Below are 26,801 nucleotides of genomic sequence, written 5' to 3' on the forward strand. Positions count from 1 at the left end.
TTTCGATTTCAAACTTCTTGGTGAGATATTGGGACCCGTTAAAACAAGAATACTACTATATATGTAGGTGAATTCGTGTTATGTTGAAGGCAAGTACTATGCAGGCTGCTCGGTTGATGTGTATAATTGAGGGCCAATTTGCGTCAGTTTGGACCGTTTGGTACGGAGTATTAGAAAAAATAGTTCATGTATTATGTATGATATTATTTAGTGTTATATTTGGTAGGAATTTTGGGTCTATGTATAATTAATTTATGGATTAGTTATAACTTATACGTCCTATATGGTATTATAGGATGTATAACTATCTTCTATTCGATAGTATTAGTGATACATAAATATCATGAGATTAATCTATATAAAGAAAAAAATAACCCTCAAATCCTTTTAAGTTTTAACCATTTTGTTTACTTTCTTGATTTTATGTTTATATTTGTACTTAGTTATTTAAATAAATTAGCTTACAAATTTTATTATTTAGAGAGTTGTTTATTGCTAAAATAAATCCAACACATCTTAATACAATATTTGAAATGTAAGTTGTTTAACATTTAAAAATTGAAAAGTCAAATATACCACCACAAAACGTTGTGATCTTAATGAATGTATTATTTGTTGATATATATGTGTGTGTGTGTGGTTTTCTAATTATTTGTATTTTAAACAATTTCTAAAATTGCATACATATTAAAATTACAACTTGCAATTTTTATGTGTAAATGTACATGGCTTATTCGATTTTACTATTGTTTACCGTCTTTTCGGTTTTAAAAGTAGATGGTCTATCTTTTTTAAATTGAAAATTGACGTTTTGCGATTGATCAATTTATTAAGATGACAATTATTTACCCAGAAATAATATTCAAGTCAGAAAATAGCAAACATGAGAACAAAATTTTCTTCTATTAGCTAGTTAGAAGGCCGTAAAAAATAATATTGTCCGGCAATTATCTATCTTGACCCAATTACATGAAATAGAAAAATTGATAATAATTTGAGGGTATATTGAAAAGAGGTTTTTTTTTTATAGAGTTTTAATCCAAACACAAAATGAGGTGGAAAATAATGAACCAAACATTTGATAAAATAAAATAAAATTTGCATTAATAATTCATGCACTACTACTCCCTGCATTACTAATCTCTGCGTCCCTAATTCCTGCATTATTAATCATTGTACAAACGACCCCTTAGAGTCAATGGGCTTATTTGAATCCTCTTTGACGAAAATTATATTACTATTTTATATTTTAACAAAATTATTTTTTAGAGGAAATGACACATATATACAACTGATAGTTATAATTAGCAATAAATAGCCCAACAATAATTAGCATTTAATAGACAAATAAAAAATAAGCACAAAATGGCCCAAATTAATAATGACATTTTAATAAGTAGTTTTTTTTTGTTTTCCTCATATAACCAATCATCACTAAACAACAAAAATAACGGAAACATCAAAAATTATATATACAATACGTAACCACCTAAAAACGTAAATTATGTATTTTCATATGTTTTTTTATTCGTTACTTGATAAAAAAAAATTCCAATTGTATACTTGATGATTGTATATAGGTAAAAGAATGGTGTATTCATTCACTTAGTATGTTAGTATACAATTATAGCTATGTTATCCCTTCCAGTGTATACATATTAAAAAAACAGTGCATACATATTAAAAAATCAAACACTTCATGTATGCATTGCATTCATGTATACATATTCGTGTATTCATTCCCTCAAAATTTGTATACATTTCAGATTCTTTATTCAGTGTGTAAATGAGGATTGCAGATTAAATTTAAAATGCTCAATAGCAAAGACACAAGTTGAATCGGATAACGAGAAGAACTTACATGGCTAAAATTTAGAGTTGTGGATGGAGAATCCACAAAATTAGAATGATAATCCTTTTTTTTATGAATAATCCTAGGGATAACTTTCTTAAACATGACAATTGATACCTACAATCAATTATTGTTATGTAAGTTTTTGCCTAAATTAGATATACCTTAAATTTCAAAAATTAAAACTCCCAAAAAACTGAACGACAATACAAGAGGGGGATCAAACATAGGCTAACAGTTAGAGAAATTGACGAGTAGACATTAACAAACCATAAAAAATTTAAAAGCGGAAGAGAAAAAATAGACACTATGAACGAATATTTTTATAGAACTCAAATATGTAAAACTAATAAACAAAAAGTAAATCATCTTTTATTCAAAGTAATGAAGAAGAAGAAGAAAGAATTAATAAAAAAAACACAATTCAAAAGAATCATGTGTGTATGGAACAAAAGATAAAAAATAGGAAGAAAAAAACCACTTCCCAATAAAAAAGGACACCATGCTGCCCACCTTCTAAAATTATTTAATTTAATTAAAAATGAACTTCCCAATACGTGGGCTACTAATTGCAAAATTTAATTTTCAATTTTTTTTTTTGTCAAAAAATAAAAGAAGGCTATATGCTGCCAATTAGTAAAATGGGATGTCATGTTGTGCCATTTTTTCTATTTTTTATGCATATATATTTTTTCATTTGATGTCTAGTTCCTGCATTGAAATCCGACTATTCCAAATTCACTTCACACAGAGGCCCATTAAGGAGAAGCATTCACCAACAAGGTTTTTTCATAGACATGGCTTCAACCGGAGACATGTAATCGAAGGAAGAAAAACCTTATCTCTGTTGCACCTTTATATTGTTGAAATCTTATGCAAATATTAAAGTATTAATTATTCTTATTTCCAAAATCAAACACTTAAACCTTTTATACACTGGCTAGTAGTTGATATATTTAATTAAGTAATGTATGATCATCTCTTATTGAGGAGCTCAAAAAGAATAAAAGATACATATAACACTACAATGTTTGTTCTCATTTAAAGACAATTATGTGAATTAAAATTTTCAACACGAATGTTTATTCTCTTTCTTAGATTTCACAAAATTGAATCATAGGGATATTTTGTTTGTAATTTTTTTTGTTCTTTACTAATAATTATTTTTAATTATTTAGATATAAATAAATTTCGTATTTTCAAAACTAAACATTTTAATTGTCTTATAAATAAAAGTATTACTTAAAACCAATATTTGTGCAAAATTTTAGGGGTCGTTTGATTGGGAGCAAGTTATCCCAGGATTAGTTATCATGGGATTAGCTATCCTGGGATCCCAACATGTATATGTGATAACTTATCCCATTACAATGATATAAATGGTGAGATACGTTATCTCAAACATGTCAACCAAACAATATACAAAAAATTATCCCATCACTATTTATTTTTATCCCTCACACAAGTATCAATTCCTCCCCATTGGCCCATTGGGTGATGTGAGTAATGATATGGATAAATTTTGTTTCCTAGTCAGCTCATAAAATCATAATTTGTTCAATCTGTTTATGTTTTGACAGGTTAATAATCTGCTTATTTTATTAATTGGATTCAGTTTAATCCGCTTAGTTCAGTCCATTTTAAACCTGGATTGATATTTAGCCCAAATTAATTCATGAGAATTTTTGACTGAAGAATTTTAAGGATTAGGTATTCAATATTTGTACTTTGTGTTTTCAAGTTGCAACCGTAATGTCGGCCCACTTTTTATTGAGCGCGTTGGGTTTATATTGGCCCACAACTATAAATAAGTAAATTCTAGGTCAAGCCCAATTCACTTCAGACCCAATTGCCCTCCTGACCCGAAATCGAAAAACCCCTCTTCCATAAACCCCTAAAAATCTTGTTTAGCGCAGAAACGCCATTGCTTCTTGTCCAGGTTCTTGACAATCGTATAGATGGGAAAGAACAAGAAGACGATGTCTGGTGGCGATAGCCAACACTCACCTTCGACTATTTTTGTTAACAATTTACCTTATTCTTTCACTAATGCTCAGGTAATTTCTTCTTCTTTCCTAATTTAAAGATTCTAAACATTGCGTACTTACCAAGCTACTAATCATCTGCAGTTGGAGGAAACTTTCAGTGAAGTTGGACCAATTAGGCGGTGTTTTATGGTTACCAATAAAGGTAATTTCTATTGAAAATTTTGTAATTCAAGAAGTGGCTTTGTTTTTCAGTTGCCTATTACTAGGTATCAGTCTTTCTTGAAACTAATTAAGTCTCCATCTCAAGTTTCTGATATCTTGATGACGTTTCTTGTCCAATTTTCTTTACTTCTATGTGCATAGGTTCAAGCGAGCACCGAGGTTTTGGCTTTGTCCAATTGTAAGTACTACTTTTTTTTTTCTTTTCTGTTGGAGTGTCTTGGCCTTCTCAAAATTATTGATCTCTTTCTTGACATTAATGGTGTAGTTTGGCAATGGAATGCGAAGAATTACAGGGTTCTTGTCCTTTGCTCATTATCTGCATAGAATATATTACTTTATTCTTAACTATTCAGCATTCTTGTTCTTGAACTTTTTCCGAAATTTATTTTCTATTATTTTTGAACGTGAGGTTCCAACTTTACATGATTATAATTAAGTTATAGATTGAAGCATTGCTTCTTAGTTGATAAAGTTACATAAGAGAATTATGTTCAGTGGTACTTTTTTCCCATCTTGTGTATGTGGCTCATATATTCTGCAACTTATGCTTCCTCATACATGTTGTCATAGTGCATCTGTAGACGATGCTAACCGTTCCATCGAGCTAAAGAATGGATCAGTGGTTGGAGGAAGGAAAATTGGCGTTAAACAGGCTATGCAGCGTGCGCCTCGTGAACAACGGCAATCTAAGGGGGATCAAGGTTTGTGCTACTTTAGTTTTCAAATGGAAAATTGTGCCATGTTCAATAAGGACAACTGCACTAACAAAAAATACCCCAATGTTGCTAGTCTGACTTTTCTATCAATTATATTATTTAGAAAGCACTGCAAAAGCAAAAGACGGCAAGGATGGTCCTTCTGCTGAATCAGTTGAGGACAAACAAGCTTCAAACCTGGAGGGATCAGGTACTTTAGTTTCAAATGGAAAATTGGGCCACATTTCAATAAAGACAATTACACCAACAGAGAATACTCCAATTTCTTTGACTTTTCTATCAATTATATTATTTAGAAAGTACTGCACAAGCAAAAGACGGCGAAGATGGTCCTTCTACTGAACCAGCTAAGCACAAACAAGCTTCAAACCCACGAAGTACTGCACAAGCAAAAGACGGAAAAGATGGTTCTTCTACTGAAGCAGCTAAGCACAAACAAGCTTCAAACCCACCGGGAACAGGTTCTGAGCTATAGCATATGGGTGTTATTTTCAATATAAATGTAGCTCTTTAGTACCTAGTTGCTGCCTGAGAACCCAATGATGCACTAAAACTGAATGCCTCAAGCTGTTAGATATTAAACGTGTTTGATGACAGAACCAAAGGATCTCTTAATACATTCAATGCACGTCTTTTATACATACCTTTCCAACCAACTTAGCTTTTCACTAATTTGATAATGGCTGTTAATGAGTCATGACTTGCCATATAACATGCCTCAATAATGTATGAACTCAAATATAAGAGACATCATATTTTAGATATCAGTTAATACAATTCTTTTTTGACATTTATAGAAATATACACTTCAATAAGTATTTTAAGATTCTTGAACCAATATTTATGTTTGAATAAACGTTTATAGGTTTCTACTTCTTTCGGTATACCTCTTGTATGCGGTCGATTTTGGCAATGTTTATAGGTTTTCTACTCCTTTCGGTGTACCTCTTGTATGCGGCCGATTTTGGCCCATTCATCATTAATAATAATTTTTACTTGATAAAAAAAATATAGAATAGATAATATATAAGACTTCTAATCTAAAAGAAAATACTTTGCATGCGTTTTGTATTTATTCATTGAGTGAAAACTATTTTACTTTTATTTCTCTAAAAAAGAAGAGATGATTTACTTTTAGATTCCATGATAAGTATCATATGAGTTAATGATTTCTGTATTTAATGTTCATTGGTGATTTAGATTAATCAGTAATACAAAATCCAATCACGTCGTGGGATTTCACTTTATCAACACATCCCCTGACAATGTAAGTTATTGTTGTCAGAGAACTCAGGGAAACCCACTAGGAAAAAAAAGGCTACATTGCTTTCCAATGGTGCAGCTGATGAAGGAAATTATTCAGGAAAGCAGAGGTAATTTGTTGTGTATTTGATATTCCGCACTTCCATTTGTTAAATTTCGCTATTTCTCTTGATTATGAAAATATTCTGCTGAACCTACTTATAAATATCGATTTGCACTATGTCAATTTCTGTTGATAATAATTTTGGTATTGCGACAACGACAACAACGATTTCTCAGTCCAAAATAAGTTGTATTCTAGAGTTTATGTTAGCACTATTATTTATTGACCAAATATGAAGTACTAAAACTCAAGGGACTGGTGAATTAATCTTCTGTAAATTGCTGTAGGGTGATAATTGTTGTGCTATATTATCCATTGTTGCTCTAGATTCTTTTCATTTTTGGTGGATTAGTGCTCTAATTTCTTGTCTTGCTTGCCTAATTTTGGAGTTCTTGTGTCAGACATGATGTTGGTGTCTTTCTAGGCACTACTTAGGTGCTAAGGTATTATGACCTTCGTCTAAATTAACAATCACTTGTGACCTTTTTAATCTCCCTCATTTTACCAAATATAAAATTTTATGTGTGCTCACACAGTTTTTTGAGAGGCAAAGTCTGTAGCTGCATATTCATGTAGAATTTGTCTAAAAGTGATTTTTGGCTTTCAAGAGAAAATTTTCCGTGAGCTTAAATTGTTTAATTAAAAATTCAGGCATGTAATACTTTTGAGGGGGGTGATAAAGGATCTTGTATAGCTCAGAGATACCTTTTATAATGCACCCATGAAGTTCCTGTTTAAATGGTTCGAGTGTCTTTTTTTAAAGAACCATATTCTTGTCTTGGTGCTATATGGCTATACCTTTTGTACCACTCGAAGGGAGTTTTTCCCCCACATCAACTAATATTATTTATCAAAAGAGTCACAGCCATGCAACATCACTGTTTGGCAATTGAAGTTATGCATTTTGCATGTTGAATTTGTGATTGTGTTGTTTTTCCTTTCCTGTATTTGACTGGTATAAATCCTCCTTTTTTTTTTTTTTTAACTTTCTTATGTCTTCCTCATGTTGAACAGGGTCGCCAGGACAGTTATAGTAGGAGGAATTGTAAATGCAAATATGGCAAAAGAGGCTCACCAGCTTGCGGCGGAGTGTGGCACTGTATGTTCTGTTACTTATCCTCTTCCAAAAGAAGAGATTGAAAATCATGGTAAAAACAATTAAATATGCTTCCCCTTTTCATTTGTTTTGGGCATCCATTTTTGCCCAGATTAATCCCATTGTGACTTTCGTTAACATTAATCTTTTCTTAAAAAAACAATGTGCTTGGCAAAAGTGACCCAAATCTACAATTTTTAAGTTAGTACTACTTAATTTGATTAGTGATCTTAGTGGATTAAATCTGCAAAAAGCTGTTGAGAAATTTTGGCTTTGAAGTGATTACTTTTTTCCCTTAGAAGAAACAAGTTTGATCATGAATTCCAAGGGAAGTTATAAGATACATGTTATTTGAATCAATGGCTAATATATTTTACAAATCATGAATATTCTAGGGCTAGCACACGATGGTTGTAAAATGGATGCTTCATCTGTACTTTTCACTAGTGTCAAATCAGCTCAAGCTTGTGTTGCATCATTACACCAAAAAGAAGTACATGGAGCAACGCTTTGGGCACGCCAACTTGGTGGAGAGGTTAGGTTGCTGTCATTTTTTTTAGATAATTGGATGCTTCTGTTTTATTAGCTTTTTGTCATGTGATCTGGCTTTCCAGGAGAAGGTTTAAGCAGTTTTGCAATAGTTGGATATGTCCTAAATTATAATAATCAGTGACTAAAATAGTGGTGGTATGAGATGCTTGGGTCAGTATTGAAATTCAAGTCCTTTGTAGAAATGCCTGAGGGCTGAAGAAGACCCCCCCTGGTATTGTACCGATAACACACCCCTAGGGCAGATTTAAAGTCTCCAATTGATATTTTAGTTTGTAGCTCGACTTCAGTTTCAATGAGGATATATTTTCTAAAATATCTTCCAAGCTTTCTAAACTAAATTCAGCAGCTCAAAGTTCAGCAAACTTGAAAGAAACGGCCAATGAGTTGAATCTATATTGACAAAGTAAAGGAGTTGACTGATTTCCCTAAAATCTGATCAGGTGGAAAAATTAACAATTCAGAAATATCATTTGAATGCCATGTTGCAATAAAATGAGCATATCTTCTAGAGTATCCTTTTCGACCTTGAAATACGATTTAATATGATTTGATATAGTGATTTGTCCCATCGTTCACTTCTTTGAACGCTGACATCTCTTGAGAAAGATAATGCGTACGGCTGTACGCCTCTGCCCACATCTTTAACTTGTATAAATGGCTTGTGCGACATTCTTGTTTGGAAGAGGTCTTGTTTCATTTTATTGGACACTTTTTTCAAGCTGCCTAATTTTGTAAGGTGTTATATTCAGCTGATCGACTTGCACTTTCTTACTAATACATTTCTTACCAGGGCTCAAAGACTCAAAGGTGGAAGCTTATATTGAGGAATCTTCCTTTTAAGGTCTTTCCTTCTGCTCTTCACTTTATCAGTTCTATTTCATAAGCTAATCCAGATTTAGTGTACCGTTTTCCATTGTATTCATGTGTGCTCACAGAGCTCTGACCCTTGAGCTTGACAATCAAACATAGGCCAAAGTGAATGAGATAAAAGATATGTTTTCAAAAGTTGGCTTCGTGTGGGACGTGTTTATCCCTAAGAATTTTGAGACAGGGTAAGGGACTTCCCGGCACAATTTTAAATTTGTTATTGTTAATTACCACTAGTAACCATTAGTTAGCATTTTTGCAGGTTATCAAAGGGATTTGCATTTGTCAAATTTACAACGAAGCAGGATGCAGAGAATGTATGAACTCACATTTATATCAAGTAACTTTATTAATTAAGGCTTTAAATTGGTTGATTCAAAGGCTTTGTTCTACTTTGAAATTGAGAAGCTGTTAAAGTCCGAGAGAAAGTGAACTGTAAAGATAGCAATTTGTGAACTCTTTGCAATTCCACATACCAAAGTGATCTATGTATTATGTAATCTTGGTCTTCTGGCAAGTCTTACTTGGGTTTGATGCACTTGAGCCGAGGGTCTTTCGGAAACAGCCTCTCTACCTTCACGAGGTAGTGGTAAGGTCTACCCTCCCAAGACCCCACATAGTGGGATTTCACTGGGTAAGTTGTTGTTGTGGTCTTCTGGCAAGTTCTCTATAGTGGACCATTGGGAATTTATGAGATAAGACTTTGAACCTGATGGAGGTAAGGTAGGGGTGGGTGGGTGAGTTGGGGGGTGGGGCGATGCACATGGTTTCAGACAGTGCAACAGATAGCCTTTTTGGAGATTTCTTGTTTATCAAAAAAGGTATGGTCTAAAGAAGCCTACCTTTGGCTGATTGCAGTTAGGTTTAGTTAGCAATTTGTGAACTCTTTTCAATTCCACAGACCAAAGTGATTTATGTATTAGGTAATCTTGGTCTTCTGGCAAGTTCTTTATAGGGGACCGGGTCCCATGAAATGGACGACTTCGAACCCGTTGGAAAACAAGGGTCAGGTAGAATTGTCAATTAACTGCCCATGACATCAGTGTAAAGAGGAAGGAGACAGGAGAGAGTTCAATTGACATTGACCTCTCACTGTAAGATTTGGTGTAATACCACAACTAAATTTAGCTGCTCTCCTTGTTTACTCTTTATGCATATGGTGCTTTTGTGATATCACATAATTTTTTGTAGCACAAATTAGTACATGATCTCAAACATAACCATTACATGCCCTAAGGCTTAGTGAACATTGTCCTTGTTATAGTGAAAAATCATACTTTTTTCTGCAGTTTACATCTTCGAATAAGTATGATCAGAATTTCTCTTTTATAAGGAATATATGTAAATGGTAAAAATCACAATGTGCTTCCAATTTATGCTTACAATGTATGGGATGAGCTTACACCACTGAAGTTTTTCTGGGTTGTACCTTTGGATTCTTATCTAGTCTAACCCTTATTTTTGTTTTTTCTATCTCTTTTTAGGCTATTAAGACATTTAATGGGAAAACAATGAATAAACGAACTATTGCTGTTGATTGGGCCGTTTCCAAAAAGGTTTATGCATCTGGTGGTCAATCTTCAGCAACTGCAATAGATGGTAAGCCTCTTTCTTTTTGTCTGAGAATATCCTGTTATATTTTGCTAGATATGTTGTCATTTGCTTAATCTAATCATATCGAGCAAATTTATCTTAGTCATGGAAATGAAGTACTAATGTGGCATCCACTTCTTAGCGTACTTCATATATTCAGACCTATTTGTGCCCAGATTTTGATAAAATTATCTACATTATCAAACTCTGAAGTTAATACATCATTGAACCAAGTCAGGATTTAGATTAGGCGGTTCACATTAATTGTTTAAAATTCTTTGGCTTTATTTGTCTTATTATTTTTAGTGAGTGTACTTGAAAAATCACCAATTTGATAATAATTTGAGCAGACCTGAGTGGGAAAATTATCGCGGATGATCTGTATGTGGTGCTTTTTAACTTTTAGAAAATCCCTCGAGCCATAGTTTTTCATCTTCTTCTCCTTGCTCCAAGTCAAGGTCTGTTTCAAGTGGTATGTGTACTAGAGTTTGCACAAGATGAGGGGAAAAAAGGCAATTTTGCATACAAGTGCAATGGACTCAGACCCTGTCTAGATTAAGCTGAAACTAAAATGCTCTAATTATGCCTTAGTAGTTGTTGCATGCTTCGGGCTATAATTTATAATTAAAATACTTCTGCTCCTGCTACAAAGATGGATGATCACTTCTTAACGTATCTTAGATGCTTTGGCTTTATTAGTCAAATGTGTTTGGAATGCTAATTTCATTTCATATGCCTCATTAAAATCTTCATGTCTCAAATTGAGTTCAGTTCTAATTTGTTGAATATAAGATCTATTTGTGCAGGTCTTGCTTTGCTTGGTGACTTGAGAAGTTCCAGTTCCAAAATTTCTCCTTTCTATATAGGAAACAATCTAAGTTTATTGAGGACTGAAGTTGAATGAATGTAAATTTACTTACAGGGTAAAACCCCCGCTCCTATGCAATAGCTCGCAAACCACATAGGAGAGGTAACCCGCACTAGGCAAGCCCGGTGCGACGAGCTCGACCAGAAGGCAAACCCCTTGCTTTCGCTGGCAAGGGTCTTCCTATTCCTTTTTTCCCTTCAAAATGTTTCTCTTTTTCCTTCTATCGTAACTCAGAAGTATCTTTTTAGCAGCCCATCAACATATTAGCCAACCTCCTTAAGTCGACCTTGAAATTGCCAACTACAACACCATTGTATAGGTGCTGTGTCATTTCTTCTTCCTAATGTTCAAGGGTACAATTAAGGACAGTCCTCTCGCTATTTTCTTTTTTAAACATTTGTTAGGACTGATCTTGAGAATGTTGAATTCTTGATGGTTGTCACTTCGTATTCATCTAAACTGTTCTGCAGCTAGTTCTTCCTTTTTTTTTATTTTTTATAATGATGGTTGGTGATGATGTTTTAATGCTATGCCAGTTACTTTGTTTATGCTCTTAAATGTGTTGTTTCATGAGTTCTGGAATAATGCAATCTACACTATTGCTTCTGCAGAACAGAGCGCAAAAGATGATAGTGGTAGTGATACGGAGGATGAAGACATTGATATTGATGGAAAATCTCAGCAAGCTGAGGGGGACGAAGATGACTCTGACCTTTTAGATGAAGATAATCAGACCGAAGTTAACTTTGATGAGGAAGCAGACATTGCGAAAAAAATTCTTCAGAACTTTATTTCTCCAACTTCAATAGGGACAGTTACTTCCGCTAATGATATTTCAAGCCCCCAAAAGAAGGGTAAGGAAGTTGAAACTATTCTCCCCCTGGATGCATCTACTCCGAATAAAGCACTAGATGACGTTTTGGGTAAGGACAAAGAGATTAAAGCTATGCAGAGTGAGGGAGCAGATGATCTGCAGGGGACAGTTTTCATTAGCAACCTTCCTTTTGATGTTGATTATGGAGAAGTCAAACAACGGTTTTCAGCTTTTGGTGAAGTGGAGTACTTTGCTCCAGTTCTTGAACAAGTCACCAAGTATGAGCTCTACTACGTGTTTACTCTTTGCTGTTTAATAACTCCATTGAACTTATTCTACATGTTGCAGACGACCAAGGGGTACTGGATTTCTCAAATTTAAAACAGCAGCATCTGCTGAAGCTGCTATTTCCGCTGCCAGTGTTGTGGATGGTTTAGGTGTCTTTCTGAAGGGTCGGCAATTGAAGATTTTAAAGGCCTTGGACAAGAAAGCTGCTAATGATAAGGAGTTGCAGAAGACCAAAAAGGAGGATAATGACCATCGCAACCTTTACCTGGCAAAGGTTGGCTTCTATTGCTAATGCCGTCTCGGCATTTAACTTCTTACAAGATATTTCTAGGTAATGTGATGTAATCTTATTCTGTTCTGTAACAGGAGGGTCTTATTTTGGAGGGTACCCCAGCTGCTGAAGGTGTTTCAGTGAGTGATATGTCAAAGCGCAAGGGGTAAGTCTCACAAAAGTTTTCTTATATTCAAAATGGTGAATCTTGAAAGGTTAACATGGTTTTGATATGCATATCCTAACAATTGACCTCATATCAGCTGAGTTGAACTATAGTTTTTTGGAGACTAGAAACTGCGGCCCTTTCTTTCTAGACTGTAACTCCTTTTTGACAAAAGCTTCTTTAACATGATATGGGACAATGATTCATAGATCAAGAGTGATCCTTTAAAAGAAGTCTATTTGTCCAGAGCGTAAAGGTAATATATGATAGGGGTAGATAGATGAACTTGTGATAATAATAATAATAATATGTTAAAAAATCTTCATTAAAAAATAAAATAAAATTATATGTTAAAGAATTGGAGCTCCTCATTAAGACAATGAAAGGTGATGTTGCTTATTTTGAAGATATTCAGTTTGTCTCCGCAGGCCACATTTCATTTGGTGGTTACTTCTTTTTTAATAATTCTAGCAGGGTGTCTGCATTCAACGGTTACCAAGTGATCTCCTCTTTATTTATATTTTGATCTGCTGGTGCGATTAACCTCGAACTATCTATTCCATTCCTTTCACTTTATGTTGTGAAAATGAATTGATTAGCAAATAAATTAGGGAAGATATAGTTACTTTACCTTCTTACTTCTTTTGATGGGCCTTGCAACACTTTTTGCTAATCAAATGAGTTGTTTTTGCCATTTAATACATCAAATGAGTTTTTTTGCTAATCAACACTTTAGCAAATAAAAGAACTCATTTGATGCAGAATGCTTTTATTGGCTTGACATGAGTTTAAATGGAGTAACATGGTCAATGAGGATTCATATTGTTAACCACTACTTGTTTGGGACTGAGGTGTAGTGGTAGTTGTTGTATTAGATGCAGAATGCTTTAGAAAGTTCTGGAGCTGTTCTATTGCAGTTTTAAAATGTTATGTAAGTTCCTGCATAGCTTGCAATGCTAACGTTGTTCATTGCGTAGGCTGCAAGAAAAGAAGATTATCAAGCTGAAGTCCCCAAATTTCCATGTGTCAAGGACACGGCTGATTATGTACAATATTCCCAAGTCAATGACTGAAAAACAGCTGAAGACACTTTGCATTGATGCAGTTACTTCTCGTGCTACTAAGCAAAAGCCTGTTATCCGGCAGGTGTGCTTTCTTTTGAAGTTTAGCCTTAGCAGATTTGCTATATTATTCTTGCAACTTCATTATACTTCCCTGTGTTGCAGATAAAGTTTTTGAAGGACGTCAAAAAAGGACAAGCAGTGGCAAAGAATCATTCTCGTGGAGTAGCTTTTCTTGAGTTCTCAGAGCATGAACATGCGCTTGTGGCTTTGAGAGTTCTTAACAACAATCCTGGTATGTGCCTTTAGTTTGTTAGATATTGCATACCTATTTCTAGTGACTTTTAGCATTTTAGGTTTCTGGTTTATCTGAGTACTTATCTATTTGTAGAGACTTTTGGTCCCGAGCATCGACCAATAGTGGAGTTTGCTCTTGATAATATCCAAACAATGAAGCTTCGTCAGAAATTTCAGCAGCAAGGTTTTAACAGGAACAAAGAAGATTTGCAGAAGAATGACAATACAAATGAACGGGATCCCCGCGATAAACAGTCAAGAAAACGAAAGGCAACAGGAGAAGATGAAGCAAATAACAAGCGTGTCAGAGGTGCCACTTCGAGGGAAGGCAATGTGTCGTTAGTTTCAGGTAGTAAAGATGGAGATCAACCGAAAAACAAAGGTGTTAAAGGAGCCACCTTCTCTGCAGAAGAAAGAGATGAGAAGAACAAGAAGAAGGAAGGTAGAAAGCTAGGAGGTGCAAAAGAGAAACTAAAAGATAATCAAGAAGGAAAAAGGCATGGTGGCTTTGGTAGTGAAAAATCAGGTAATGCTACTCCCAAGGTTGGACATAAAGAAGATGTTGCAGCAAGAGCAACAAAGAGGAAATTTGAAGATAAAACTAACCAACAAAAACAAAGCATCAGTTTACAGAACAGGAAAAAGGATAAAAAGAAGAAAGACGCAGTTGGACGAGATGGAGTAGATAAGCTAGATATGCTTATTGAACAATATACATCCAAATTCACTCGCAACAGTTCTAATCAAACTGATAGTAACCAGCAGCGCTCTAAGCAGCTTAAGAGATGGTTCCAATCCTAAACCATTCACAGGTTTTTGTGTAGCTTAATTTTATGGTGATATTAAGAAGAGGTGAGAGTCATCGTTTGTGGTTTGTATTTTTTGTTGTATTTCCCCCGTAAAATATCTCATAACAATTTTAGTTTTAAAATATGGGATTACAATTTTGGTCAAAGATTTTCTTCCTTTTTGGCAGTTGTGTTTTGTTCTCTTCCTAGCCCCTAAGACCAGGGACTTGCAGGATTTGAGACGAAGGGATTGAAAATATGCAAAAATGTCCCAGTCGAGAGTTAGAACCTATTCCTTATAACATTTTTTGAACTACCTTCACTGCTATGTTGGCAATTTTCTGGCATTAACGAGCTGATATCAACGTGTAATTTTCTGGATGCCCTGTGGCATTTCGATCTAGTATAAGTGAAGTAGATAAAACGGAGTAGCGTTTGGTTTGGACAATGTCATAATGTAGATGTGATATATTATGATCGATCGCTTGCATGTGGTACACAAATATCGTTGATAAGATAACCTCATATTCACTGCTCGAATGGTGACAGTTTGCTTATCCAATTTTCTCTTTCGAAAACTTATCCATGAATTAATCGAAACTTGTAAAGATAATCAAGGCACGTCAATAACTCTTATCCAAAACGTTTTAAGGTCAAATTACTTGTCATCTTTGTCTGTCTCTTGCCCCTTTTGTTTGACGTTGTATTATTTGATCATATTTATGATGATGTTGATAACAACATTTTATATGTCCTTTAAATCCCTTTGAAAATATATACTAATATTATTTATTTTGCCTCCACATAATCCTCATCCACCTTTTCCAACTGAAAGCAATAAATTCCCACAAAAAAAAATGAAGATAGTTCACTACGGCACTCTATAGCTTTTTTGTTTTTCTAAGATAATTATTCACGATAATCATGATTGATGCATTATAAGGAGGATAATAAGAGTGGGCTAGGCTTAAGGGGGTGGGCTGTCTTGTTAGATCTCATCTCACTCTGTTTTATATGATTTTTGTTCACTTACAATCTGCACTGTCGGTTCAATTAATTATATTAAAGTTTTATGAAAAAACAACTTTTAAAAAAGAAAAAGATTTCTTCTGCCTGCTTGCATCTAATCATGTTATGTTAAATCTTCGTCTAATTTTTTTTTTCTTCATGTATGTACTTATTTGTTTTTCTCATAGTATTTAACTAGTGTTTGACTATCTATTTCAAAAATTTATCTTCAAATATTTATTTGACCTTGAAATTCGATCAAATTTTCAAATTATTAATTTTAACTTCAAATCTATGATCAGACGAGAGGTTAGTGCTTGGACCATCATAAAGATTCCTCCAAACCAGCCCCATCTCTGCCCCATTGCCACTGGCATATAATTCAACAATTCAAGAAAAATATGTCACATCATGTAATTTACCAAAAAATAGGAATTTACTATGATGTTCATATATGATAAGGATTGATCCTAATGTCCAGTTCATTTATACTATTTTAAGTAAATAAATATAAGATTTATTGAGTCATGGCGTTAAATTTTGTTGCACTTTCAATTCAACTTGATCAATTTTAAGCGGTTGAACATCTTCAAGTCACCAATTCATGCTTAACATAGATATTCTTTTTCTATGGCTAGCTAACTTTTAATTAGGAAACGTAATTATTGGATTTTGTTATACAATTTAGTGATTAAAACTAACAAACTTAATGAAGATGTCAAGTACCCTTTACTTTCTTGTTTCTCACTATGATTCAGTGTTTCATATCCATTTTGAGGTTAAATTAATTTAGATTTGTATGATGGAAATTTCACTTTAAAGATAAAATATCTTTATCTCTACTAAAAATAACTTCATATCGAGAACTCAAATCCAAAAATTTTAATTAAAAATAAGAAATATTTATCACTCCACCTGATATACGTGAAGATGTCAAGCAGTTGAGTGTACGCAAATGGAATAAAACAAACGAAGAGAAATACTTTAAACATTTTGCAACTGCCCCCACACATTATTTTACTAATAGTCACATGCAATAATATAAACACTATTTCACGGAGCAGCCAAGTTGCAAAAGCAAACCGACAATGATACCATATAATTTAGTACTATCTTTTTTCTTTATTGAAATACAAATTTTCACATTATTTACTCTTGCGTGTAAAAAACATTACATTATACAATTCGAGGTTATGAGTCCATACTCGTAAATTGTAATGTCTGAAAACATTAAGCTGTTGAATTGGGACATATTAGAGAGTCATATAATAGTGCAACAAAGCTCTCGCTCCGTTTAGTACTGACTTGACATACCTATCTACCCGATAATAGTACAACTCTCAAGTTGTTTGTTTGTGAATTGTGACTTAGTGAATGCTATTTTTTTTTCTCTCAACAGATCTGATCAGTAAAATGTGGGCATTGTGAAACTGTAAATGAGGACAAAAAAAATGTGGAAGGCCTGTGAACATGTAAGGGTCACATGGGAAGTGGAAAAGTGGGTCATGGTTAATTCCTTTAGCCAAAGTTTTCAAGAAAGTAGTAATTCTTCTTCCATTGATATGAAGGCAACACACATTATATGGGAAGCATCCTATGTCCACCCCACTTATGGGCTATACTACTTTCCTCATGACCCCTCTTATATTTCTTTATTCTAAAGTTATGTTATCATTTTTTGTCTGTCATCTTACATTGTTACAACTTACAACTAACCCTTCACCTGCTACTACTCTATAATGTTTCTTCGGTTTTTAGACGTTGACCGTGTATATTTGCAAGCATAACTAGTGTCGATTTATTATCACAATTCTACTGATATATGGAAAAAATATGTTACTTTAAGGATTGTCATGTGTCAGCTTTGTTGAAATCTTTTAATATATATATATATATATATATATATATATATATATATATATATATATATAGTAATAAGTGAAATGAAAATATTAGGTATAAATATAATTTTAAAAAAATGACATTACTTATTATTATGATTTATGTCACGTACGTACTGTCACGGCTGATTGCTCTCAACCAAAAGTATTTAAGAAGACAGCGTGCATTCATAATTATTGCAAAGAATAAACGAATGAAATTTACTGTATAATATACGTTATAAAGTGTTAGTTTGACGCTGAGTAAGATTTATTGTATGAGGTAATTATTTGACGATTTGACACGACCTATTCATACTTTAACGCCTAATAAGATATTTTCTTCGCCTTTACCTTACATGAGATACTGTTTGTGTTATAAGAAAAAAAATAGCGGAGAAATTAAAGTTTTGATGCATGAAAGATTACTATCTTTCAAGAGTTGTTGTCGGTATATTTTTTAGGGATGACAATTAGTTCTCTATCAGAATACAACAAAGCCAAAAACATATATGCAATTGAACACACTGCTTCTAAAAATGCTTCGTATTTATATTACTTAAAAGATGAACAGACAAACTTTTTGCTCCCTTTCTGAACAGACAACATACAGTTTTTTTTGTTTAATTTAAAATTTAAATATTAAATTTAAATTTTAAATAAACAATTTGTTCAAATTAAATTACGATAAAATAAATCTTCAAGTCCAAGTCATTTATATATATATATATATATATATATATTAAACTTATTCAATTAAATAGATTAAATGAGCTAGGCCTTAAAATGACCTAAAATATGACTCCTCCCATATTGAACTTTCCCTTTATATTACAACTATCCCAACAGTTTAATTTGACACAAAATAATTTTAAAAAACTTTTATAAGGTCACTTAACTATATAAACATTAGTTTATCTCCTTTATACAAGGTTACGCGTTATGGTGATAAATAATTGCTTCCAGGGACATTTTTTTACAAATAAATTGTCTAACAAGAGCATTAATCATTTTTATGTCTTTATAATTTACCAATAATTCAGTTTACTTAAAATATGAAATTTGGTGAATCACACCAGGAAGGATTGATCCAAAAAAATAGGAAGCAGTTGCACCCAATTACCTATTTAATGGAACCCATCAAACCTGAAATTAAGTAATATGTAAATTGTAATGTGCTTAACTTGACATTTAAGTTACAGATCATTCCAAATGAAAGCTTTCAACTACTTAATTAACAAACCTATATCACAAGCAATCTAACAAAACACCAGTTTAGAAAAAAATTTACTCACACTCGATATTTATATCATCTTAACTTATAATATACAAAATCCTCTTTACACAACATATTATATTTGTTACTTTTACCACTAAATCATAGTTAATTTAATACATATTTTTATATTAATTTCATAAGTAACTATGATAAATTAATCTAATTTAACATAAGTACGAGCGTGAAAATAAATTTAAATTTTGTGTTGCAAGATTTGTGTCATATTATATGTACCAAATTTATATGCGGTGACACTGGCAAGATTATATCTCAATGCCTGAAATGCCCTCGTCATAAAACATTGCCAAAATTCTTAACAATTTGAATGAGGTCAAAAGTTTCTTCTTTGTTAGAATAAATTAAATATGCACAGAGAAAAGTACATTTACATATATTGCGTCTTTTATAATCTTTCAGTTCCAATTCTCTTTATGTTGCCATCATAAATTAGATAACTAGATAGAGATATCTTTTATTTAATGTTTGGTGGACCATAAGAGTAAATGAAATAATTTCAATTCCGTCTTTTTTGTTGAAAAAAAGGAAGAAAAATTATATTATTACAAGTGAAATTAAAACTTAGACAAAGCCTTTTCAATTACTCGATTATTTTTGTTATAGATATGTGTATACATGTGAAAAACTTTAAAAAAATTACCACGGTATATATTAAGTTTTAAACTCATACTCTTAATGAACTTAAAATAATTTTGAATTTATTAAGTTTAAATCATGAATTTACCTGTTATAAATGATATGGAATAGCACTGAGTCCCCTCCTAAATTTTGATAAGGAGTTTTTGAGCTATTTTTCCGCAGGACCTCCTCTACAGTATCATCACCGCAATAGAGTTTAACCATCAAGTTGGGGATCGATTGGTATGGTTCCTCTATGCCTAGGACACCAGATTATTGAACCATGAACAAAGAAATGCACGAGAGAAAAGCATATTAGCTAGTGATTGTGATGCCCCAATTTTTGATCGGAAGGGACACCAAAGGCCTCTCAAGAAAATATAATACTCCATCTGTCCCATTTTATGTGAGACAGTTTGACTTGACACGAAGTTTAAAAAAGAAAGGAAAATTTTTAAAACTTGTGATTTAAAATGAATGATAAAAATTTATGTGACTATAAATCATTCTAATAAGGATAAAAGTAGATTGTAAGCATACTTTATTCTTAGTTTTATAAAAACAAAAAGACTATTTTCAATAATTCCTCGTTTCAAATAAAAAGTAATCAAAACATGATAGGAACATAAAAGACGAGTCACAGTTGTTTCTCCTGCCTAAAATTTACTGAACCGTTTAATTTCAAATTTTCAAATTATTAAAGTTTAGGTTAGTCACAAGACTATGACTAAAAAATTTAGAAATTTTGTGTGAGAGAGAAAAGACATAATTTTTGAAGAACCAAAAGCGAGAGGTCGGCGGTGTCTGTATCTATAAAAAGATTAAGACTTGGGAGTGGCATTTGCTGCAAAATACAACCAAAAAAAACTTATAAAATTCATTTGACATTTATGACCATTGAGTATTGTTAAATGCAGAGTAACAAAATCCAAAATACTGTTACTTTTTTTCTTTCTCAGTGTGTGATTATCTGTCACAGACATTCTTAGCCTTTTGTGAATTCTTGTCAGTGTCCTTTTTTGTTTGCACTTTTGCAGGCCTTCTCTCTTTCTTCTTTATTCACATTTTCGCATTTCCCACTTTGCTTTCTCCACCATTGTTGTGAGATAAGCATTTTGCATATTCTTTTTCCAAGTAAAATCAAAATGGTTATCAATACCAAATGGTTCTTGATATTTTTTGTGTTGATTTTTGGGTCCAAGATTTGTTATTGTAGTGTTACTTATGATAAGAAGTCTCTCATTATCAATGGACAAAGAAAAATTCTGTTTTCTGGTTCTGTTCATTACCCAAGAAGCACCCCTGATGTATGGCATTTTCTTCTTTTTTTTCCGCTCTTTTTTCAAATTTTTTGTGGTTCTTGGTTTAACAATGGACAAAATGCAGATGTGGGAGGGGATTATACAGAAGGCTAAAGATGGAGGGTTGGATGTTATAGAAACCTATGTATTTTGGAATCTTCATGAACCTTCACCTGGCAATGTACTTTACTCTTTCTTCTTGTTTAAATTGTTCATTGTGAATATTTTTTCTGTTAAATCTTGAATTTTTTTTAATCACATATAGTAATAGTTTCTTTTTCTGAGAAGCATTGGTGAAAATGCTACATTAATGCTTAATTTTTGTGGGTTTATAGTACAACTTTGAGGGGCGTAATGATTTAGTTCGATTCATAAAGTTGATTCAGAAGGCAGGGCTTTATATGCATCTTCGAATTGGGCCTTATATTTGTGGAGAGTGGAATTTTGGGTAAGTTTGATTTTTGTTATCAAATTACTACTCCTATGAACTTGATTTATGATTGTATTTACTTTCTGATGCCAAATGCTCTGTATAATTTTTCTTTTCTTTTTTCTTCCTAATTTCAGTGGTTTTCCTGTATGGTTGAAGTATGTCCCTGGAATCAGCTTTAGAACCGATAATGAACCTTTCAAGGTCATTCTCTATCTCTCTCTCTCTCACACACACAGAGGCACACCCTTCAGAAGGGGATTGCATTTATGGCAATGGTTCGACCAGAAAAGTTTACTTATGTCTTCATAAATGTTGTGTTTTTGCTTTGGTCTATCGGAAACAACATCTCTACTAGGGGTAAGGTATGCGTATACTCTACCATACCAAGACCCCACGAGTGGGATTACAATGGATATGTTGTTGTTGTTGGTTCAAGTGGAAAAGTAATATGCTTGGAACATCCTAATGTGTAGTAGAATTTTGGTTAAAGAAAAAGTATAACATTTTGTCTCTCTAATTTCACAATTTAGGGGTAAAGCTGCATATACACCACCCTCCTTAGACCCCGCTTGTTATGAAATTGTTGTTGTTTATCTTGGAAGCTAAATCACAGTGGACTGTAATTTCTGTCTTGTAGAGGGAAATGCAAAGATTCACCACGAAAATTGTCCAAATGATGAAGAATGAGAAGCTATTTCAGACCCAAGGTGGTCCTATCATTCTGTCTCAGGTATGATTTTCTACTATTTCACTCATGATAGAAGCCACTTATTGAGGCATCTGGTGTGTACTTAAAGCAATTTAATGACATGTGAGGGAACTCATAGACTGGATCATCTGTTTTCTTTCCTCATCCCATGTGCAATATGATGCTTTGCAATGATGAAGCATCATAGATACTTATGTTTAGAAGTGTTGATGCAGATCGAGAACGAGTATGGGTTAGAAATAAAACAATATGGTGCTCCAGGTCATGCATACATGACTTGGGCGGCTAAAATGGCTGTTGAAATGGGTACTGGGGTCCCATGGGTCATGTGCAAGGAGGATGATGCCCCTGATCCAGTGGTAAGATGTTTTTTGCACTATACAAGATTGTTTTGGCTTCGTTCATTAAGTAAACTGAGTGCAACACTCAATTCTTTTGGTTCCTTATTTCAACTTCTTGTTTCGATTTGTCCCTCATATTACCAGATTAGAAAATATTCTTATAGAAAGTAAATTATATAGGAAAGCTGATTGTATGTGCTTGGGATTACCTAATATTATGCTAAACTTAAATTTTCATTTTGGCGACAGATAAACACCTGCAATGGTTTTTATTGTGATTATTTTTCCCCCAACAAACCTAACAAGCCAACGATATGGACAGAGGCATGGAGTGGCTGGTAAATTCAATATACTTTGGCATTTTCTGTGTGATTAATACTTTTCCATGTTGGGATGATTTTACTTAAGTTTCTTCATGTGTAAAGGTTTGATGATTTTGGCGGTCCAGTTCATCATCGACCAGTTGAAGATTTGGCCTTTGCAGTTGCTCGGTTCATTCAAAAAGGTGGCTCTTTGGTGAATTATTATATGGTAGGTGGATTTCCTCCAGCTTTTGAAATCTCGTTACTGCAGCTACTGTATATGTAATTTAACTAATAACTAGTTCTCTGAAGTTCTATATCAATTGATGATATGCCTGTTGTTTAAAAGTGCATGTCTATTATGTTGATGCATGAAATTTATAATGCAAAATTACCTGTGCTTCGGAAAATAATCTTCTATAGTTATCTGAATTTTCATCTTGACCCATCACCAAGTCTAAACTGTTAAATTCAGTGGCTTTTATGTACTTCTCATTCTTCAGACATTACATATTAATGTCTTACCAAATGAATGTAAGAAAATGATATCAAGAGTTCTACATTAGTCATTTCTTAAAAAATAATTGATATAAATAGTTTTACTTATAAAAAATCAAGAGATTTACTGGCGCTATGGAATCAATCATGCGTGCAACTTGTGATGATACTTTTTACCTTAACCGATGTTTCTTTTTTCTCTTTGAACAGTATCATGGGGGAACCAACTTTGGAAGAACAGCTGGAGGGCCTTTTATCACTACCAGCTATGACTATGATGCTCCTATTGATGAATATGGTCAGAGACTGAGCTAGTACCATTTAGATGCACAACTTCACATGTAGTTCAACTTTCCTCGTATATACTAACTAGTTCTCCGTGCTTATTTTATAGGCTTGATTAGGCAGCCAAAGTATGACCATTTGAAGGAGCTTCATAAGGCTGTCAAGTTATGTGAACCAGCATTGATTTCTGCTGATCCTACCGTTACTGTCTTAGGGAACTATGAACAGGTGCCTTTCTTATATCTTTTCTCTTTCTGTTGACTCTTTTCATCAGATTTTTGGGGGTAGGGGTGTTACTACGAGTAGACAGGGATGCTAGTAGATGCGGAGTACCACAGCACCCACCACTACTGCTTTGAGGAAGCAGGTGCAAATTAAAAAGAAATATTGGTTTCTTAAGTACTTCAACTATGAGCGGGTGCAGGCTCACTCGCTATACCATACTTGCATCCGGCCCTGACACAGAGGATGAGTATGCAAATCAATGTTTAAATTTCTAATGACTATAGATGATCAATAATTCTTTGTTTTTTCTTTTTATTACATTGACACATTCTTTTACATATCCGATTCATATATGTTTGGCCTTTCAAAATTCTGAAATCATCTCCATTTTGCAGGCACATGTATTTTCTTCCGGCTCTGGACATTGTGCTGCTTTTCTTGCAAATTACCATTTGAGTTCAACTGCAAGGGTGACATTTAGGAACCAACATTACGATCTGCCACCTTGGTCAATAAGCATTCTTCCAGACTGTAAAAATGTTGTATATAATACTGCCAGGGTATGTATATATTACAATGGTTACTTACTCCTGTTGTATATCCTCTTCTCTTATTCATTGGTGCTGAAGAGTCATTCACAAATAAATATCTCCCCGTTGCTAACGTTAGGTTGTAATCATTCTCAATATATCATCTACTCCCTACTTCCTAAGAAAATAATACTTCATAATAGTTGACAATATTGTGTCTACTAAACAACTCTTGGCTTTTTATTCCCATTAACTTGATCTACAAAGATGAGAATTCAAGCTAAGATACCTAGGAAGTAATCAGTTGCCAACTTGCAGTCTATTTACTGGAAAATGGTTGTGATGAAATCTTTTGCTCTTCAAATCAGGTTGGAGTTAAGACATCCACTGCACAAATGCTGCCCACAAACGTACAACTGCGCACTTGGGAAACATTTAGCGAGGATGTATCCACCATTGATGTGGATTCAAAGCTCACTGTTGTTGGTCTCTTGGAGCAATTAAATGTTACCAGGGATATGAGTGACTACCTTTGGTACACCACTAGGTATGAAAGAAAACATTTTATATGCCTGCTGACAAACGTGTATATCTGTCTGACCATGTCATTGAACTTTTCAGTGTTGAGATAAATTCAGCTGAATCATTTCTACATCAAGGGCAACATCTGACTCTTACTGTGCAGTCAGCAGGCCATGCCTTACATGTGTATATTAATGGACGGCTTTCAGGTGCAAATACTCTCCTTTAGTTGACTTATGGTAACATTTTAGTGTTGAGAAACATCAAAATGTTGGATTCTTTTTAAGAGTTCCCGGCTCCAATTACAGGTTCAGTTTATGGAAACCGAGAAAACCGAAGAGTTACATTTACAGGAGGTGTTAACCTGCATGCTGGAATAAACAGAATTTCCCTACTCAGTGTAGCTGTTGGATTGCCGGTTAGTCTCTTTTTAAGACTCACACTCAAGATATCAAGGATTCTCAATAAATGACATGTGGGGGGGAACAAATGACAGATTTTTATTTTGGAACAAACCTTAGTAGCAACATCTAAGTTTTACAACTTGAGTTTTGGCATGGATGGTGGGGAGATATTTCTGAGTTTGTGGATCTCATAAATCACTCATCACTTTCTTGCTTCCCAAAATTGGTTTTTCACCTTTGTGTCTTGGTTTGTTGTAATTGAAGAACAACGGAGCACATTATGAGACATGGAGCGCAGGAGTCCTTGGGCCAGTCGTTCTTCATGGGCTAGACAAGGGTCAAAGGGACTTATCATGGCAGAAATGGTCATATCAGGTGAATATCCTAATTTCTTATTCATGCTTTGGCCTCTTAGATGTCCTTACCACAACTCTGAATGTTTTTGCGCAGGTGGGGTTGAGAGGCGAGATCATGAACTTGGCTTCAAATGCAATTTCTGCTGCTGAATGGGTAGGAGGCTCTTTGATAGCAAGGCAGCAACAACCTCTTACGTGGTACAAGGTATATATGTTTGCTTTTGTCTATATGGAGGACAGGACAGAAGAATTTCCAAATTGAATTTCTCTACAGACGATTAGTAAACAAGGAAAAATGTAATACAAAGAACCCTTAAAAAATGTACTCACTGATGGAAATCACTTGTATACTATTTGCTGTAACTTTTGAAACATCAGAACTGATCACACTTCCTGATATTAAGATGTTTGAAGATAAGATTAATATTGTCGTATAGAGCAGTAATAATGAGAAATGAAAAGGTGGAACCTTGATCTTGACCATGAATACTGAGATTCTTCATGAAACTTTCAGGTATATTTCAATGCACCAGGAGGAAGTGATCCATTAGCACTGGACATGGGTAGTATGGGAAAAGGTCAAGTATGGATCAATGGACAGAGCATTGGAAGATACTGGACCGCTTATGCCACTGGTAACTGCAGTCCTTGTACTTATGCAGCTACATACCGACAAGGAAAGTGCCAATCTGGTTGTGGCCAGCCAACTCAAAGATGGTATGCAGATAACAGTAGTATTTTACTTGATAAATGAGAAGATTAAAATGGTTGCTAACTTTTTAACATATTGGTTTCTTTTAGGTACCACGTTCCTCGATCTTGGTTAAAGCCAACTGGGAACTTGCTGGTAGTTTTTGAGGAGATAGGTGGGGATGCATCAAAGATTTCTCTTGTCAAAAGGTCAATTACATATGTATAGATATGATATTATTTAGGTACCACTAAGTAGAAAGTAAAGTTTGGTCTCATAGAACGAAAAAGTTCTGTGAAAAAACTCCTATTCTAGTTTTTTCAGCAATAAATAGCTTATTTGCTGTGCAAAATCATCTTTGTTCAAAATATGGTTGCAGTGCCACTGCTTGTCTTCCTCATCAGTGTATATATTTACAAGTTATTGTTGGAAAAAAGAATTCTGATCGAATTTTCATTTTTCATTTGCTTTAGATTCTTATTCTTTTGTACTTCCAGGTCCTTGCAATCTAAACCATTAGATTTGTGTTACAAGAACGTGTAAGTAAATTGCATCTCCTTAGCAAAGTAAATTTTAGTATTAAATAGATTTAATAC

The 26,801-nt window shown here is 33.7% G+C and overlaps 2 protein-coding genes across 2 annotated transcripts; both read left to right on the forward strand.

Annotated features, from left to right (window-relative positions):
• The first annotated feature begins 3,792 nt into the window (after positions 1-3,792).
• LOC125816870 (uncharacterized) lies at positions 3,793-14,988 on the forward strand. Its single transcript, XM_049496517.1, has 19 exons — positions 3,793-3,909; positions 3,982-4,042; positions 4,204-4,240; positions 4,633-4,763; positions 4,882-4,968; positions 5,075-5,239; positions 6,064-6,151; positions 7,159-7,292; positions 7,636-7,775; positions 8,583-8,633; positions 8,762-8,844; positions 8,922-8,976; positions 10,144-10,258; positions 11,732-12,212; positions 12,283-12,496; positions 12,589-12,659; positions 13,637-13,805; positions 13,886-14,015; positions 14,112-14,988. Exons 1-19 carry the CDS (start codon positions 3,811-3,813, stop codon positions 14,816-14,818), a joined length of 3,018 nt encoding a protein of 1,005 aa, XP_049352474.1. The 5' UTR covers positions 3,793-3,810; the 3' UTR covers positions 14,819-14,988.
• A 5,434-nt stretch (positions 14,989-20,422) lies between these two features.
• Positions 20,423-26,557, forward strand: LOC125816869 (beta-galactosidase 3-like). The gene is made up of 18 exons (XM_049496516.1): positions 20,423-20,915; positions 20,995-21,090; positions 21,245-21,357; positions 21,477-21,543; positions 21,980-22,072; positions 22,267-22,410; positions 22,642-22,730; positions 22,818-22,923; positions 23,403-23,490; positions 23,587-23,705; positions 24,098-24,262; positions 24,601-24,779; positions 24,854-24,963; positions 25,063-25,172; positions 25,423-25,533; positions 25,609-25,719; positions 26,029-26,231; positions 26,316-26,557. Exons 1-18 carry the CDS (start codon positions 20,754-20,756, stop codon positions 26,431-26,433), a joined length of 2,184 nt encoding a protein of 727 aa, XP_049352473.1. The 5' UTR covers positions 20,423-20,753; the 3' UTR covers positions 26,434-26,557.
• The last annotated feature ends 244 nt before the right edge of the window (positions 26,558-26,801 follow it).

Source organism: Solanum verrucosum, unplaced genomic scaffold, assembly GCF_900185275.1.
Source record: "Solanum verrucosum unplaced genomic scaffold, falcon-dt-bn FXZP01000261.1, whole genome shotgun sequence".
Lineage (NCBI taxonomy): Eukaryota > Viridiplantae > Streptophyta > Magnoliopsida > Solanales > Solanaceae > Solanum > Solanum verrucosum.

What these genes read in the sequence shown, in the direction of transcription:
- LOC125816870 (XM_049496517.1), top strand. Translation starts at nt 3,811, where the DNA reads ATGGGAAAGAACAAGAAGACGATGTCTGGTGGCGATAGCCAACACTCA. An exon ending in GGTTTTGGCTTTGTCCAATT is followed by an intron (nt 4,241 to 4,632) that starts GTAAGTACTACT and finishes ATGTTGTCATAG; the next exon opens with TGCATCTGTAGACGATGCTA. An exon ending in GATATGTCAAAGCGCAAGGG is followed by an intron (nt 12,660 to 13,636) that starts GTAAGTCTCACA and finishes TTCATTGCGTAG; the next exon opens with GCTGCAAGAAAAGAAGATTA.
- LOC125816869 (XM_049496516.1), top strand. Translation starts at nt 20,754, where the DNA reads ATGGTTATCAATACCAAATGGTTCTTGATATTTTTTGTGTTGATTTTT. An exon ending in CTTTGGTGAATTATTATATG is followed by an intron (nt 22,924 to 23,402) that starts GTAGGTGGATTT and finishes CTCTTTGAACAG; the next exon opens with TATCATGGGGGAACCAACTT. An exon ending in GGCAGAAATGGTCATATCAG is followed by an intron (nt 25,534 to 25,608) that starts GTGAATATCCTA and finishes GTTTTTGCGCAG; the next exon opens with GTGGGGTTGAGAGGCGAGAT.